The sequence below is a fragment of the Dysidea avara genome, chromosome 8 (genome assembly GCF_963678975.1).
Source record: "Dysidea avara chromosome 8, odDysAvar1.4, whole genome shotgun sequence".
Taxonomy (NCBI): domain Eukaryota; kingdom Metazoa; phylum Porifera; class Demospongiae; order Dictyoceratida; family Dysideidae; genus Dysidea; species Dysidea avara.
Window position 1 is genome coordinate 4,704,817 of NC_089279.1, and position 16,717 is coordinate 4,721,533.

Below are 16,717 nucleotides of genomic sequence, written 5' to 3' on the forward strand. Positions count from 1 at the left end.
GTGGTACTTAATAGAGCTCCCATTCAGTACACAGTAGACATTATACTTGTGGGCAATATCTGCATTTGTGTGAAGAACAAAATATGAACTTGAAAGAGGCAGCATAATTATCTTTGAAACGGCTGGCAGATTTGTCAACTGAAAGTTGGTCCACCTCAAAAACATTATGTTTTTGTTTCAGCAATTGAGCTCCTGAATGCAAAAAATTCATGGATATTCGTCAGTTTATATGCTTATTGTAAATTTTGCAACCTTCTAGTTAGCTATATACGTGAAGAGAAGATACAAGTATCTGTTAAACTACACTCTAAATATAATTTAACTGCTTCAAGCAATCACAATAACTGCATAGCTAGCTACATGTTTGAATAATTGTATTCTGCTACTTGTGCCAGGAAACACTTCACTTCATGTCACTCATATACAAGATAGCTTTAGCTCCTGGGTGAAGGTTTCATGCTTCTAACTCTATGCACACCATTATATGTATCCACTTAACTGAGGCAAGTACTGGCCTTTTGAGCTACAACAAGCACATTGTTACAACATTAAGTAAACATGTTATGTATTAGACTTGTAGTCACTCTAGACATAACTCACCTTTTAACCAATACTGACTTGTCTTTGGAAATATGAGCTATAATTTACTCAGTATGCCATTTTTCTGTACACATCATGCTGCATCAGCTATTTAGACAAGTAAATTTATTTTGCACACATTAAGTCAACAAACAAATTACAATAGTTCACACTGAAAACTTCTAGTAGAAATAATTGTCACCCCAGGGGTGAAATTTACACTTCTAACAGCATAAGTAGTCAACATTTGTCACCAAAATACCAGTAGTTTACACAAACATATTACAATTGTGAAGTGTGTGCATTTATAAATTAGCTATGCCAGATACCTCTGCAATACGGTAAGAAGCTAAACTACAGTGTGCAGCATGTCTTTACACAGTGGACAGACAATACGAGGACTCATCCTTTCTTCAGATATATAAACTAGCAAGTTGCAAAGTTTACAATAGGCATGTGAAACTGACAGGGCTCCACAAGCCATCATACATCTCTTGCAGTTAGCACGCTTAGCTCCATTAACAATTTCACAACAAGCACACACCCAATATTCATATTTCTGTCCTAATGGAGTAACACAATCTTTGATAGATCGTGGAGTAGTCGTTGGTCGTCTATTTGTTGGATTATCTATCTGAGCTGCAGCTCTGGCAGACTGAGAGTAGCCAAAAATATTTCCATAATTACTCGATGGTGGTTTTGCTTTCAAGTCCTCCACTTGAGCTCTTGTTTTATGCTTTTTATCTAGATGTTTTTTAATAGTACTCAAATCTTGCTTTTTATACTGAGACACTTCTATGTTAAGGCTTGCTGTGGCTTGCATTGACTTCCTTCTGAGATCTTCCAAGTCCAGTTTTCCATGCTTAGGAGCTGCTGGTGTGGTAGTGGTTGTTGACTGACTAACAGCAGTAGTAGTAGTAGTAGTAGTAGTTAACACTGGTTTGCAAACTGGTACATTACCATATAGTACAGGATCAGTAGTGTTAGTTGTACTAGTTGATGTATACTGATTGTCAAAAGCAGTGGAAACATGGTCACCAGGTGCACTAGCGTATGCTGTAGATACAGTTGTGCTAGATATCATGGCAGCCATTGTACTAACAGTAATGGTAGAGGATGTGGTAAAGGTAACAGTTGTACATGTCTCACCACTATCAGGCATGGAGTTCTGTTTAGTAAACATCCCTGAAGATGATTTTACAGATAGCTGATTATCAAAGGACTGAAAGTCTTCTCCTGTTCTGGTATTGCCAGTAGTTGGTCTGACGCTACTAGTGGGCAATGAATGTAGTGCACCACTACTACCTTGTAACGAGTTCCTGATGTGATCTTGCTGAGTAACATCTCGCGGAAAGTTGTCAAATGCTGGTTGATTTTGGCCAAATCTATACCTTTCATGGGATAATTCAACTGTTGGTAAAGGAGGATATTTTGTATAAGATGGAGCAACAGTAGTAACTGAAGATAGATAAGTCGGCATATATACACCAGCAGACATCTGAGGATCACCAATCGGACCATGACCAGCTAGTGGGTTATGTTTAATCTCAGGAGGATTACGGTAACCAAGGTGGGTACTTTCAGGGATCAAACCATCATCATCAAACTCTGATGAAGGATTGGTGTGATGTACTGATGTAAAATTAACACTAGGATCATCAATATCAGGTGGTGGTAGATCTTTTAAATCAACATAAAAATTGGATTTACAATCGGCATTTGGTATTATATTGGCTGATCCAGGAGGCGTGCTATAATCTCCACTTGCAGTAGTGATGTTACTGGAAGATGTACTACTGTTGGGATGAGCCATTGTTGCTTTAGTTAGCTTCCTTGATAGCTGGCTTGCTTGAAGATCTGTTGCATTATTAGGTAAATTCCGTGATGGTGCATCATTAACGGTAGATCCAGTTGCTGAAGAAATCTGTTTAGATGTAGAAATAAACATTAAAAATGATTTGTCAAGACCATGTAAAGCATATGATACTTAAGAGCAATGATGTTTCAAACCCCACCTTGTGGTAATTGTAAATGTGACACTAACAAACACTATAATGGTAGAACTGTTTAGTAGGGGATCGGCCCAATAATGAAAGGTGCCTACCAAAATGCCACCTCTAAAAACCACCCTAGAATATTCTTAGTGGCAAAAGTGCCTTAACTGAATAGTCTTAGTGTATCTAATAAGCTTTAGGCAAAATAGGGTTTTGGCAATTTAAAGGGTGTATATAAAAGATTTTGTTTAGTATAGATGCATCATAAAGCCACCACTTTTTAACAAAAATACTTAAATCAAGTGTGGCATGTGCCTTTGGGGTCATGATGAGCGTCTTTCTTTGAACATTGATCTCCAATTGCACTGATCATTTTTACTATGAAATGAAACCATATATATATATAGTCCAGGTGAAAACTTCAAAATGCGCTTTATTTTTAGGTAGGTAGCATCCCCAGGCTACTGTAATAATATACTATTTTAACGGTATTGAATAATGTTCCAAATGTATAACAGAGTTTCGCATGTTGTTCATCTGGACTGACTGCAGAAGTATAAAAACTGGTTACTACACAGTTCTGTTCCATAAAAATTCAACTCGATTATTGTTAAAAAATTATATTCATCCTTAGGCTTTCACTCAAACTATAAGCAATTTTCAAGATCAAGACACACGGTAGTGTGTCGTGCGGCGAAGCCGGCGCCACACCGTGAGTATATTTACAGGAAGAAAGTAAACGCGATTTTCACACCTTTGTAGCTCCGTGATTCCTTATCCGATTGAAACCAAAGTTGCTACAGAGGTGCCGGCTAGGTAGGGGAGTCCACATTCCAAATTTGAAGAAAATCGCTCCGGCCATTTCCGAGATACGAGCGGCCAAAATTTGGGGTTTTTTTTCTTCGTTTTTTTTTCCTTCTTCTACTTCTTTTCGCACACTTTGCAAAATCCGAAATAAAACACGAATGCGTGCTCCAATTGGCCTGAAATTTGGCACACTTAAAGGGCTCATTAAGGCAAATCTCAGTACCAAGTTTGGTAGGAATCTGATGAACATTCACGGAGTTATGACCAATTATTTGCGTAAAATAAGGTCGAAGGTCTGTCACGCCCACAGGGTAAACCGCTTGAAGGAATGAGCTGAAAATTGCTATGTAGACGGAGTAACTATCGTAGGAGTGCCTTTTTGTGGTTTGAAAGGAATCCAGTTAAAGGCCATCGAGATATAACACAAAACCCAACCTGTGTCACAATTATGCGATCGATTTTTATGAATAAAAAACTAAAAGTTTTCACGCCTACCAGGCAAACCGCTTAGAGTAGTGAGCTGAAAATTGGTGTGTGGCTGGAATAATTATCATAGAAAGTCCGTGCAGTAGTACAGAAGAATCGGATTACAAACCACTGAGTTATGATTCCAAAGCCAACTACGTGTAGCATATGTGAGATCGAGATACTCTAATAGAACAGTCACCCTAATAAAGCATTCAGCTACGTTTATAACTTACTCCATTATAGAATTATATTACATTGCAAGTTATTCTGTAGGGAATTCAGCTACATACAGTTAATCTTATAGACAATTCAACTACAAGCAAGTCACCCTGTAGAGAATTCAGCTACAAATATGTTGCTGTAGAGATTCAGAACATTATAAGTCACACTGAAGAGAATTCAGCGATAAACAAGTCACCTTGTAGAGAGTTCAGCTACAACAAGTCACTCTGTAGAGAATTCAGCTACAAACAAATCACTGCGTAAAGGGTTCAGCTACAAAAAAAAGCTACCCAGTAGAGAGTTCATCTAGATCAGCTACAAACAAGTCACTTTAAGCAATGTTCAGCTACAAGTAACTCACTCTGTAGAGAGTTCAGCTACAAACAAGTCATTCTGTAGTACAAACAAGTCACCGTGTAGCTGGAGAGTTCAGCAACCAATCAAAAAACCACTCTGTAAAGAGTTCAGCTATACAAACATGTTATAATTCTATAGAGAAAGTTTTAACTCTATATTGAGATCAGCTAGAAACAATTAGTCATCCAGTAGAGAGATCAGCTACAAGACATCACCTTATAGAGAGTTTAGTTACAAAGGAACCACCATGTAGAGAGTTCAGCTGCAAACATATCACCCTGTAGACAGTGCAGCTATGAACTGATCACCCTGTAGAGAATTCAGCTAGAAAAAGTCATCCTGTAGAGAGATCAGCTAGAAGGATCACCTTGTAGAGAGTTCAACTACAAACAAATCACCCTGCAGATAGTTCAGCTACAAACAAGTCACCCTATAGAGAGATCAGCTAGAAGAAGTTACCTTGTACATACAAAGAAACCATCATATAAAGAGTTCAGCTGCAAACAAATCACCCTGTAGAAAGTTCAGCTACAGATCACCCTGTAGAGAGATCAGCTAGAAGAAATCACCTTGTAGAGAGTTCAGCTACAAAGAAACCACCATGTAGAGAGTTCAGCTGCAAACAAATCATCTGTAGAGGAAACAAGTTCACCCTGTAGAGAGATCAGCTAGAAACAAGTCACCCTGTAGAGAGAGCAGCTACAAAGAAACCATCCTGTAGAGAGTTCAATTACAAACAGATAACTCTACAGAGAGTTCAGCTAGAAACAAGTCATCCAGAGATCAGCTAGAAACAAGTCACCCTGTAGAGAGATCAGTTACAAAGAAACCATCCTGTAGAGAGTTCAATTGCAAACAGAAAACCCTATAGAGAGTTCAGCTAGAATCAAGTCACCGTGTAGAGAGATCAGCTAGAAACAAGTCATCCTGTAGAGAGATCAGCTAGAAACAAGTCAGAAGAATCGGATTACAAACCACTGAGTTATGATTCCAAAGCCAACTACGTGTAGCATATGCGAGATCGAGATACTCTAATAGAACAGTCACCCTAATAAAGCATTCAGCTACGTTTATAACTTACTCCATTATAGAATTATATTACATTGCAAGTTATTCTGTAGGGAGTTCAGCTACATACAGTTAATCTTATAGACAATTCAGCTACAAGCAAGTCACCCTGTAGAGAATTCAGCTACAAATATGTTGCTGTAGAGATTCAGAACATTATAAGTCACACTGAAGAGAATTCAACTATAAACAAGTCACCTTGTAGAGAGTTCAGCTACAACAAGTCACTCTGTAGAGAATTCAGCTACAAACAAGTCACTGCGTAAAGGGTTCAGCTACAAAAAAGCTACCTAGTAGAGAGTTCATCTAGATCAGCTACAAACAAGTTACTTTATGCAATGTTCAGCTACAAGCAAGTCACTCTGTAGAGAGTTCAGCCACAAACAAGTCACTCTGTAGTACAAACAAGTCACCGTGGAGAGAGTTCAGCAACCAATCAAAAAACCACTCTGTAAAGAGTTCAGCTATACAAACAAGATATAACTCTATAGAGAGATCAGGTAGAAACTTAACAGATCACACTGTAGAGAGTTCAGCTAGAAACAAGTCATCCAGACTGACTGAGTAGAGAGATCAACTAGAAAACATCACCTTGTAGAGAGTTCAAATCACCCTGCAGATAGTTCAGCTACAAACAAATCACCCTATAGAGAGATCAGCTAGAAGAAGTCACCTTGTAAAGAGTTTAGCTACAAAGAAACTACCATGTAGAGAATTCAGCTATGAACAGATCATCCTCTCAAGAGTTCAGCTAGAAACAAGTCATCCTGTAGAGAGATCAACTAGAAGAAGTTACCTTGTAGAGAGTTCAGCTACAAAGAAACAACCATGTAGAAAGTTCAACTGCAAACAAATCAAACTGTACAGAGTTCAGCTACAAACAAATCACCCTGTAGAGAGATCAGCTAGAAGAAGTTACTTGTAGATTGTTCAGCTACAAACAATGCACCCTGTAGAGAGAGCAGCAAGAGGAAGTCATTTTGTAGAGTGTTCAGTTACAAAGAAACCACCATGGAGAGTTCTGTAATAAATATATGTATTATATATATAATTTGTACATTAAATGATAAAATCAGAAATATTTAAAGTACATCTGCTTCCTCTTTTCTTCTTCCTGTGGAAAAGAAAAAAAGACAGGTTAAAAAAGTCCCAAAGCCGGCCATATTGAGGTATACAAATACAAAAAGAAGTGAAATCTAATCCAAAACAGCCAGCTGTAAAAAAAGTGTGCGGCCCTCACAAAGGTTATGGTGAAAAAAGATGTGAAATCCAAGGTGGCGGCCAAGAAATGGCTGTGATGGTAGGTTAATGGTAAAAATTTTAATAACGGCAATTTAGGTGAATTTTTTGCCACAAGCGGCACAAAAATTCACCTGAATTGTCGTTATTAAATTTTTTACCATTAACCTACCATCACAGCCATTTCTTGGCCGCCACCTTGGATTTCACATCTTTTTTCACCATAACCTTTTTGAGGGCCGCACACTTTTTTTACAGCTGGCTGTTTTGGATTAGATAGTTTATACCAAGAGTTCTTTTGTATTATGAACTCTTGTTTATACTGTCATATAGCAGAACATGAAACTATTTAAACAGTGCATACACTTTATAACTGTACAACAAGGTTGGTATCCACCAAACACCAAAGTCAAGTTGCTTGGCAGATGGTACTAGCCACTTATACTAGCAATGGCTATGTAATTCGCAAGAACTGCTGTGATGGAAAACCGGCTCTGAAACAGAAGGTTTGTGTACTGAAACAAGCATAAAACATTGAAGAAATAACAAATAATCAGCACTGCCAACACAGTGACTCAACTAATTCATTTATTATGTTGGGAATCACAGTACGTTGTATTAGAGAATTGTATGGGAATAGGTTATTAGTCCTGGGTCAGACTACACTAGTGTTATTGTACTTTGTTTTATTTTACTGTTATACTTATAATAGTAACTGAAATGTGAGTGTTCCATTAATGGAATAGCTATACATAGCTATACTGCTAGGGGTAGCCTATGATTAGATACACACTCTGCATGTCACTAGTGTATATAGACCAGCATTGAAACCGGGTCAGGTCACCTGGGTCATCCGGTTCACATTTTGTCTAGGTCATCCGGGTCTTACCTGGTTTACAGATTGTCCGGGTCTGACCTGGATTGGGTCACGTGAGAAACGAAATCATTAGTTCGACGACGTGGAAACTTATTGACACTAGTCGTGCAGCTCTTTCATGAGCCACGCCCACTTATTGCATTGCAAGCATATGTTCAGCCACGCCAATTTATTAGTAGTTACAGTTTGTAGCACGAAACTGTGTCCGTTGCTGTCCGCAAGCTTAGTTGGAGCTATGCTCACTAATCGATTGTTGTACGAGTTGTATATAGTCTAGTCTTGCAGCAGAATAAGTATTTTGTGAGCTACACCCACTTTAAATATATCGGGAAAGCATAATACTAGGTATACACGAAGCCACACCCAATTGCTGTCTGTAGCTCTGTAGCTACATGGAACCATTACGCACCTATACTATCTATGGTGGAATGAAACCTAGTCACTGACTGATTTTAAATTATAAACTTACCGGTTTAGTTTTCACATAACTACTCGTTTACTCAATACGTTAATCGAACGTTAAAAACGTAGTATCTCTCGCTCAAGACTAGCCAAAACATAGCTATTAGCGCATGCCTCGACTTCAAATAATCCGGGTCAATCCGAGTCACATCTGGGTCAGTGGGTCATCCGGGTCAGTAGTAGTGACCCAGTTTCAACGCTGATGTAGACTATTCAGTAGAGGTTTTAGTTCAGTAGTAGCTATTTCCCCCAAAAACACCTTTGCTATAAAAAAAGGTGCGTCCAAGAAACTACAAGTATCTGAACCTTATGTAAAACAGATAAGCTGTAGAAAAACACTCCAAGAAATTAATGGGTAACTGAAAGAGCTGATATCTAGAGCAGCCAAGAATCAATAATGTTACTACAACTGACTATGATTACCAAAGAATACCTTGGCTGTAAAACAGGTAAATGAAAGTAACTGGCAACTAAAACAGCTGATATTTGAAGCGGCCAGGACTAAAAGTTAAGTTGATTTTGGCGGCCAAATTACCAGCCAATTAGAGTTACAAAGAATTAATTTAGGATGTACCAAGGATGAATGTATAAAACACAGTTGAATGATTAGGATTCAATGTTGCAAGTTTATAATTGTAGTAAGTTGTATCAACTTAACTTTTAGTCTTGGCCGCTTCAGATATCAGCTGTTTTAGTTGCCAGTTACTTTTATTTACCTGTTCTACAGCCAAGGTATTCTTTGGTAATCATAGTCAGTTGTAGTAACATTATTGATTCTTGGCCGCTCTAGATATCAGCTCTTTCAGTTACCCATTAATTTCTTGGAGTGTTTTTCTACAGCTTATCTGTTTTACATGGGGTTACAGATACTTGTAGTTTCTTGGATGCGCCTTTTTTTACAGCAAAGGTGTTTTTGGGAGGGGATATCACTAATTTTTGTCAGTTATATAATTTACAGACCCAATGTTCAAGCTGTGTAAAGCACTTATTTGCAAAGCATGCTTTTCTAGGTGATCTTGGGGAATGCTACCATCTTGAACTAGCAACTCTGAGATTGCATCTGGGATCTGGGAGTGTTTTCAGACAGAGATGTAAATATTTAGCTATATTGTTCAATGACTGTTCTATTGCCTGACTGTTTTATTAGAGTATTTATTGCTTGACTGTTCTATTGGAGTATATCAATCATTCTGTACTTGTCAATGAATAAAACCTGCTATGACCACTGCCATAGTGCCCTGAGGACGACCTATCAACTTGGTTTGCCACTTGTAGAGCTAGATGCTTTGCTAAGGGTTATGAAAGAGATCACAAACATCATACTATTATTTTCATTTCACTACATACAAACACACACTTACATCATATACAAGCACAAGACGTACACAAAATGTGCAAACACTATACACACATGTTCACAAACATACACCACATATTGGTTGTACTCAAGTTAACATCACATCTCTTGTGAAATGCTCTTGTAGGAGAGATGGTAGTGCCTTTACTAGGTGCTAAAAAGTTCTTGCAGAAAAGAAAATTGTGTTGTAGATACTGTTTAGTGCCGGTTAATTACACATGTCACTCCATTCACTCCATAGTTAAGCCATGAGGATATCCAAGTAAGTGCCTTTGGTGTTGCGACTGATGTTCCAGGTTAGTTGTATGTGTGTTTAATTTAAGGTTAAGTTCAGTGCCTGCTTGTTCTTTTACAGGTCTCACTTAACCTTGTGTCGTCATGCAGACATCTGAATATTGTGCAAGCTGTGTAGAACAACCCCAACTCATATACACAATCATTGGAAACCACAAAACACATACATTCAAGCAATCTGTTACAAAAGTTGAAAGCCATAACACAAGCTCATACCAGCAAACCACGAACCACATTCCAGCAATTGGTTACAAACTTTGTTGCACCATGGTATGTGCATATATAATGATCAATTAATGAAAGCCACAACACAAGCTCCATAGTGCATTAATGGAAATAAATAAGTTCCACCTGACTGACAATTATCACGTGACCTATTTAGGGGATATCCCTTGGAAAGACCCTGCACAGTAACACTTCAAGTGAAAAGTGAATGACACTTGATACGCGATTTATATTATTATTGAAGGCAGTCCATGCCTTGAGAGAGAAGTATAATATTATTAAACACTAAAATACATTAAAGTACGAGTACTGCATTGTAGAGCCATAACCAAGAACAAGTTCCACTTGACTGACAATGATCATGTAGCCTATTTAGGGGAAATCTCTTGGAAAGTCCCTGTAACACCTCAAGTAAATACACGTGATACGCGGTTTACATTAATTATTGATGGCAGTCCATGTCTTGAGAGGACTGAATACTGCTAAATATTTGTTATATTGTAACTGGATTTCAATGGAGCAGCGAAGCGTACTTAACTGATTTGAAACTAAGATACGTAGAGTCTACACCACTTGAAGAACGTTGAGTGGATATTAAAGAGTTGCCAGCAAGAATACTGATCTACTCAGCCCTTTGTGGAGGTTCAGTGACGAAAAGAGGAGTGGAGGTTAATTCAGTAACGAAACGAGGAGTGGAGGTTCAGTAACGAAAGGAGGAGTGAAAAAAATGAGGCTAGTATATAAAGTGCCACATCTATTCACACTGATTAACCGCTTCGCGGTATGCGATTGGCTTTTAGACTGTCAGACGTCTGCATTGACTAGTGCAAGTTCACTGAGACCAAGCTGAAAACTTCTGTGATGGTACCAAGTTGAGTAGCAGCAAGTACCAATATTTTCCCGCTTGAAATTATATCTCCTGGATGGATTGTCAACAAGGTGTACTCGTACAGACCAAACAGCTTTCAGTATTGTCACTGTAGTGCCAATTTAGAAGTCCTGGAACTAGGTGGAAGAAGTAAGATAATCTACATGATGCTTGTACAAAAAATACTCTTTTCATATTGCATACTGGTCTTTATGTACAATGAAACCTGTCTAATCAGGACACTGTGTAGTAAGGTCACTGCTGGGCCAACTTGTGAATCCTCAAACGTATTACCTCAAGGGTGTGATGAACTTTCAGGTCCTCAAATTTTGCATTACCTCAAGATGTGATGAATTTTCAGTTCCCCAAATTTGTCATTTACGTAAAAAGTGACAGATTTTTTAGCTGTATTGTATTTAATGCCTGCCTGTCGATTTTACAGGTACAGGGTACTTGATCATAGCATGCGGTTCTCTTACTAGCAGTGGTACATATATAACTTGGATAGAGCTGCTCTAAACTTGGCAACTAAGATCAAGGTTCGGGGGTAAGTAGACAAAGGAATTTTATAATGTCATGTGTGTTCTTTAGTTCTCAATTGTCAAGTGTACGTGGACTGTACACCAAGTGTGCGTGGACTGTAGTAACATCGTGGATCTTCAGGTCAGTCTATGTGTATACTAAGAAATTTTTGTATTACCTCAAGGGTGTGATGAATTCCCCAAATCTGTCATTTGCGTAAAAAGTGACAGATTTTTAGCTGTATTGTATTTAATGCCCTGTCAATTTTACAGGTACAGGGTACTTGGTCATAACATGTGGTTCTCTCACTAGCAGTGGTACATACGTAAAGATCAAGGTTCGGGGGAGTAAGTTTATAGACTCCGGTAAGTGTATTTGTACAAGCTAGCGTACGAGTGGGAAGGGCTACGTAGTCACGAGACGTACCAGCCAGGCTGTATCGTAACCGCTATGACCCATCATTAAGTAAACACACTTAGTGAGTCTTGGTATATTTTAAGAAAGTAAGAATATTAACTAGACATTTTACTGCCGGAATGGGGTAACTATATCATATGCGTAGCTATAGCCATGCAGGCCAACCTATAGCTCAGCCGGCTGGTATACTGGCTCAGAACTGGCTTTGGTAAGCCAGGAGAGTGACATGGTTGATGAAATATTGTTATTGCAACATTGAAGCAAGTACAGTTTTATAAAAGAATATGTTAGTTGACCGGCTGCATATCACAAAGTGCCAGCTGCAGAAGTTGATTATACTATACGTATATTTAGTATACTCTGATTTTCTGGTTATTTATGCAGCAGATACAGCTATCACACAATAATGATATGCAGGGGCGGGGTTTCTGAGGTTTCCAGAAACTGGTCAAGTGTATTCAGGTAATCAAAATTATATATTACAGTGATTTGCAATGGTACAAAAGTACAGATTGAAATACTCTAATAAAGCAGTTAACCACTCTAAAAGAACAGCTACATTTTGTATTTCTCTTAAGAACTTTAAGTAACTAGCTAGCTACTTTCTTTAGTCTGCACCTGATACTGTACCAGAAGCAAGTACAATTAAGCAGCCTACATTATATCTAACATAATTATATTTTTAAACTGTTAATATTGCTACCAGATTCAATTTCAAATTACACAATTTTCTGGAAAATCTTGCCCCCATATCCCCCTAGATTTAAATTTGCATATAGCAAAAGTTTGGAAACCAGTCACCAAAATCCCTGGGGCCATCCTTGATATAAGTAGCTATGTGCATACACCAGTGTATATAGGGGCTAAATGTGCCTTAGTTTCTTCACATGTATGCTTAAATAATACCGTATATTTCCCAATAGCAATCGGCTAAAGGTATCATAATGATGTAGTTCCATCAGTATGACTGACAGTAATTATGACCTTGAGTGCGATTTAAGTCTGAAAGCAACTGCTCCATTGTCACTGTACAGTTGTACACCTCACTACAATCTGAGGAAACTCCATGAATACCTTAAGTTACAGCCACTGGAGAAAAACTGGCATGATGTTTCTGTTGGCAATGAAGAGATCACATATTGCAGTATCATGCACAATACATTACCGTATATCAGTTTTACATTAAAAATGTTTGAGGGCACTTTATTTCCAAAGCAAAAAACTTGACGCAGCGAGTTGTCCTGCACTTTCCCCAACACAGGATGAGCTGAAAACACCTCATGATGTTTTGAACTTGATGCAACTTCTTAGTTACTGCAAGATATGCTCAGGAAAGCCTGATGAAAAGTATTTTGTGCTAATAATGAACGTGAAGGAGTTTTAAGGTAAGTACATGTATATATTTTATGTTGAATGTATGCATCATATATTTACTGCATAAATGATAATATTTTTGATTATATGCAGTGTGCAAAATAACGTCTGGATACTGGACAATTTCCAGACAATTACATCATTTGACAGGGCATAATTAACTTTGTCTGGAAAAAGTCCGACCATGGCAGAAAATAGAAGTGTTATAAGGAAGACGGTGGAAAAATGGATTTGTGAGAGAACGATAAAACGTTAAGACACCACCCTATGGCTGAAATTTGATGTTGTTGCTGGGGACCGTGAGCATGTGTCGAAGCTAAAGTGCAGTATCTGTGGTCAGTTCCAAGAGTACTTAATATCAATGCGGAACTATAACTCTGCCTTTGTGGAAGGAACAACTAATACCTGTGCTTCATCATTCAAGGAGCACGCCAGCACGGAAATGCATAAGTGCACAATGATTTTATATAAGAAGGAGCAGTCAACTAATGTTTGTGACTACGCTCCAATAGCAAGGGCCTTACTTCTACCATCAATGGATGAATTGACTAGAGCTAGATCGAAGTGAAAGTTTGAAATAGCTTACCTGATAGCAAAGGAAAAGATGCTATTTAAAAAGATGAAGACTCTTTGTGACCTAGAGGAAAGACACAGCGTTGATAGAGGAGAAAGCTATCACAATGGCCATTTTTGTGCAACGTTTGTTGAATTCAATGGTGCAGACCTGAGGCACCAGTTGAGAAAGGATATTAACAAGGCTAGATTTTTTAGCATCCAGGTAGACAGTAGCACAGACTGTGGGAATATTGGTGAAGAATTGTTTATGGTATTGTTCTTTGATGGATTGTCAGAAGGTTATTGTAAGAGACAAGTTTTTTGCTGTACGACAACTCTGTTGTGGCACAGGGCAAGGCCTCTGTGATTGTTTTAAACAAGCTATGGCTTATTTAGATATCCCACCTGCAGAATGGAAGCAGAAAATTATTGGCTTGGGGTATGATGGTACTTCTGCAAATATAGGGAGTGGTGGACTGAGGGCCACCTTGAAAGAGATATGCCATGAATTATAGTAAGCTGGTGTCTTGCACATAGATTAGAACTCTCCATCAAAGATGCGTTAAAGACCACATTCTTTGCAACAGTGGATGAGTTGCTGCTACAAATATATTATGTGTATGAAAAGTCTCCCAAGAAATGTGTTGAACTGAAATAGTGGAGGAGCTTAAACAATGTTTTGATGATTGTGAATTGCCACACAAAAGAGGAGCAAGGCTTTTACGAGCTTGTGGCACCAGATTTGTGGCTCACAAGGTGGCTGCTTTATCACGAGTCATTGACAGGTTTGGTGCTTACCTTAGCCATTTGAAGTCATTGTCAGAAGATCGCAGTGTCAAATCAGTCGATAGACAGAAGTTGAAAGGTTACATTCTACATTGGCGTGAATCCAAGGTCTTACTTGGTTGTGCCTTCCTTCATGATCTGCTAAAGCCAGTGGGGATTGTTTGCAAAATTCTTCAAGAGGATGAGCTCTGTGTTGTTAGAACAGTTGAGGCTTTTATAAAGACAAAGAGGTCACTGGATGAAATTAAATTGAAGTCTTTTGAAAATCTTCCTACAGTTAAGAAAGTGCTCACTTGAATTCAGTTAACAGATGTGGCAAGTATTGTGACTTATCAAGGTGTTAACTTGCATTACCACACTCAAGGCCTAGCATTCTTGAAGTCAAACTATCAAAGCTGGTTGGAAGCAGTCAACTCTTTTATTGTTAGTCAATTGAAGGTGTAAGAGGAGCAGTTGCTTATTTTAACTCAAGCAGTAATGCTTTTGGCTACCCATGGGTGGGAGCACACCAGCACTCCTTCATTTGGTCATGCCAGTGTGTGACTGACTTTCTATTCCTCTTGAGAAAGCTGGCATTGACATATCTTTGGTCCGAGAGGAATGGGATGACATGGAGGAATATGGCAAACAGTACTTCAATCTAGTACAAGATGACTAGGTGTGGTGGAAGGTTTTCAACTGTGTAGATGCCAAATGATGGAGCAATATTTTAGGAGTAGTGGAATTATTGTTCTGTCTACCTTTGTCCAATGGACACCTCGAAAGAGTGTTTTCACAGCTTAAGTTTATAAAGAATGACTGTCGTATTAACCGTACTGAGAACAGGCTCGATCAACTGCTTTGGATTGATTGTTGTGGTCCACCAACTGATTAGTGGGATCCTTCAAATGCCATTTCAGAATAATATAAGGACAGAACAAGGAGAGTTACTGCTTCTACCAGAGGAACAACATCAAGCAGGGCTGGGAGAGAATCAGATGAAAATGATGATGTAGATGAAGAGTTTTCTTTAGCTGCATGGAAATCTAGTGAAGAGTCCGGATCTGAATCAGATGATGATTGTGAAACAGAGGACCACGCGTTTACTGTTATAGCTTACCCGTAAATCATGTGTAATCAGTGTATCACTTAGACTAACTCACCAATACTGTCACTACATCAATTTAAATTAACTTCCATTTTCTTCAGTTAAACGTAACATTGTTCACTGTAAGTTGTTTACATTGTTCATTGTTATACAATACAAAAATAGATACATACATTAAAAATGTACTGATACATTGAAATTTCCAAGCAAATTCCTTGATGTCTGCTCAATTCTCATATTGGCCTGTCACTTTGTCAGTACATGCCTGAAAAGTTATTTCGCACACTGATACGTAGGATGTGACACATCCTTTTGCCAAGCACTTCACTGAGCAGCCATTGTGAAGCATGCAGATTGTTCCAATAGACGATGACAACACAGCTAAGCCGCCTTACCAAAAGACCAGCTCATGATAAGACGAACCCACACAGTCATACTCCTTTCAACAAACTGAATAGAGACAACCTGATCAGTAAATTACACCAACTAAGTACCCTACACGAGAATACCCAACGAAAAATGAAACATCTCACTGACAAACTACAAAGTGAGGTGGAAAGGGCTGCTCAGGTTGTTGATTCAGACACACATTCAGATATTCTGGATATACTGCAAAACCATGTCTCCAATTCATATCCAAAAGATTCATTTCCATACCTCTTTTGGGAGCAACAGGTTAAGGCCTCATCTACCCATCCTAAAGGCATGAGATGGCACCCTATGATAATTAAGTGGGCTTTGTATTTGCACTCTAGATCCAGTGGTGCATATGAAATGCTCACAATAATGGATGAAATGTACATCCGACAATATTTAGTCTATGACAAACAGACTGGAGCTCTGATAGGTTTTGCCAATCTTGGTAACATTAATGAGCAATTTTCGGAGTTTGAATATAGCTTGCAAGTGGAAGACACCAGTAGCAATCAACTATCTCTAGCAAAGACCATGCTTGTGATTATGGTTGAAGGGCTTTTCACTCAACTAGAATATCCTTACGCTCAGTTCCCTTGCCAAAGTTTGAAAGGAGATCAGATGTATGAGGTCTTTTGGGAATCAGTTTTTCGCATTGAAAGATGTGGTTTGAAATTAATTGCTACAACATTCGATGGTGTAAGCCAAAACAGTCATTTTCTTAGGATTCATCAGGGATGTACTC

General features: G+C 38.5%; 1 protein-coding gene across 2 annotated transcripts in view; it reads right to left on the reverse strand.

The window, feature by feature from the left end:
* Positions 1–719: 719 nt before the first annotated feature.
* LOC136264082 (uncharacterized) overlaps positions 720–16,717 on the reverse strand; it is a 40,671-nt gene continuing 24,673 nt past the window's right edge. For both annotated transcript variants that reach the window (XM_066058765.1, XM_066058766.1), the window contains exon 3: positions 720–2,503. In XM_066058765.1, coding sequence (XP_065914837.1) covers positions 929–2,503 — 1,575 coding nt within the window. In that variant the 3' untranslated portion in view covers positions 720–928. The remainder of the gene's footprint in view (positions 2,504–16,717) is intronic.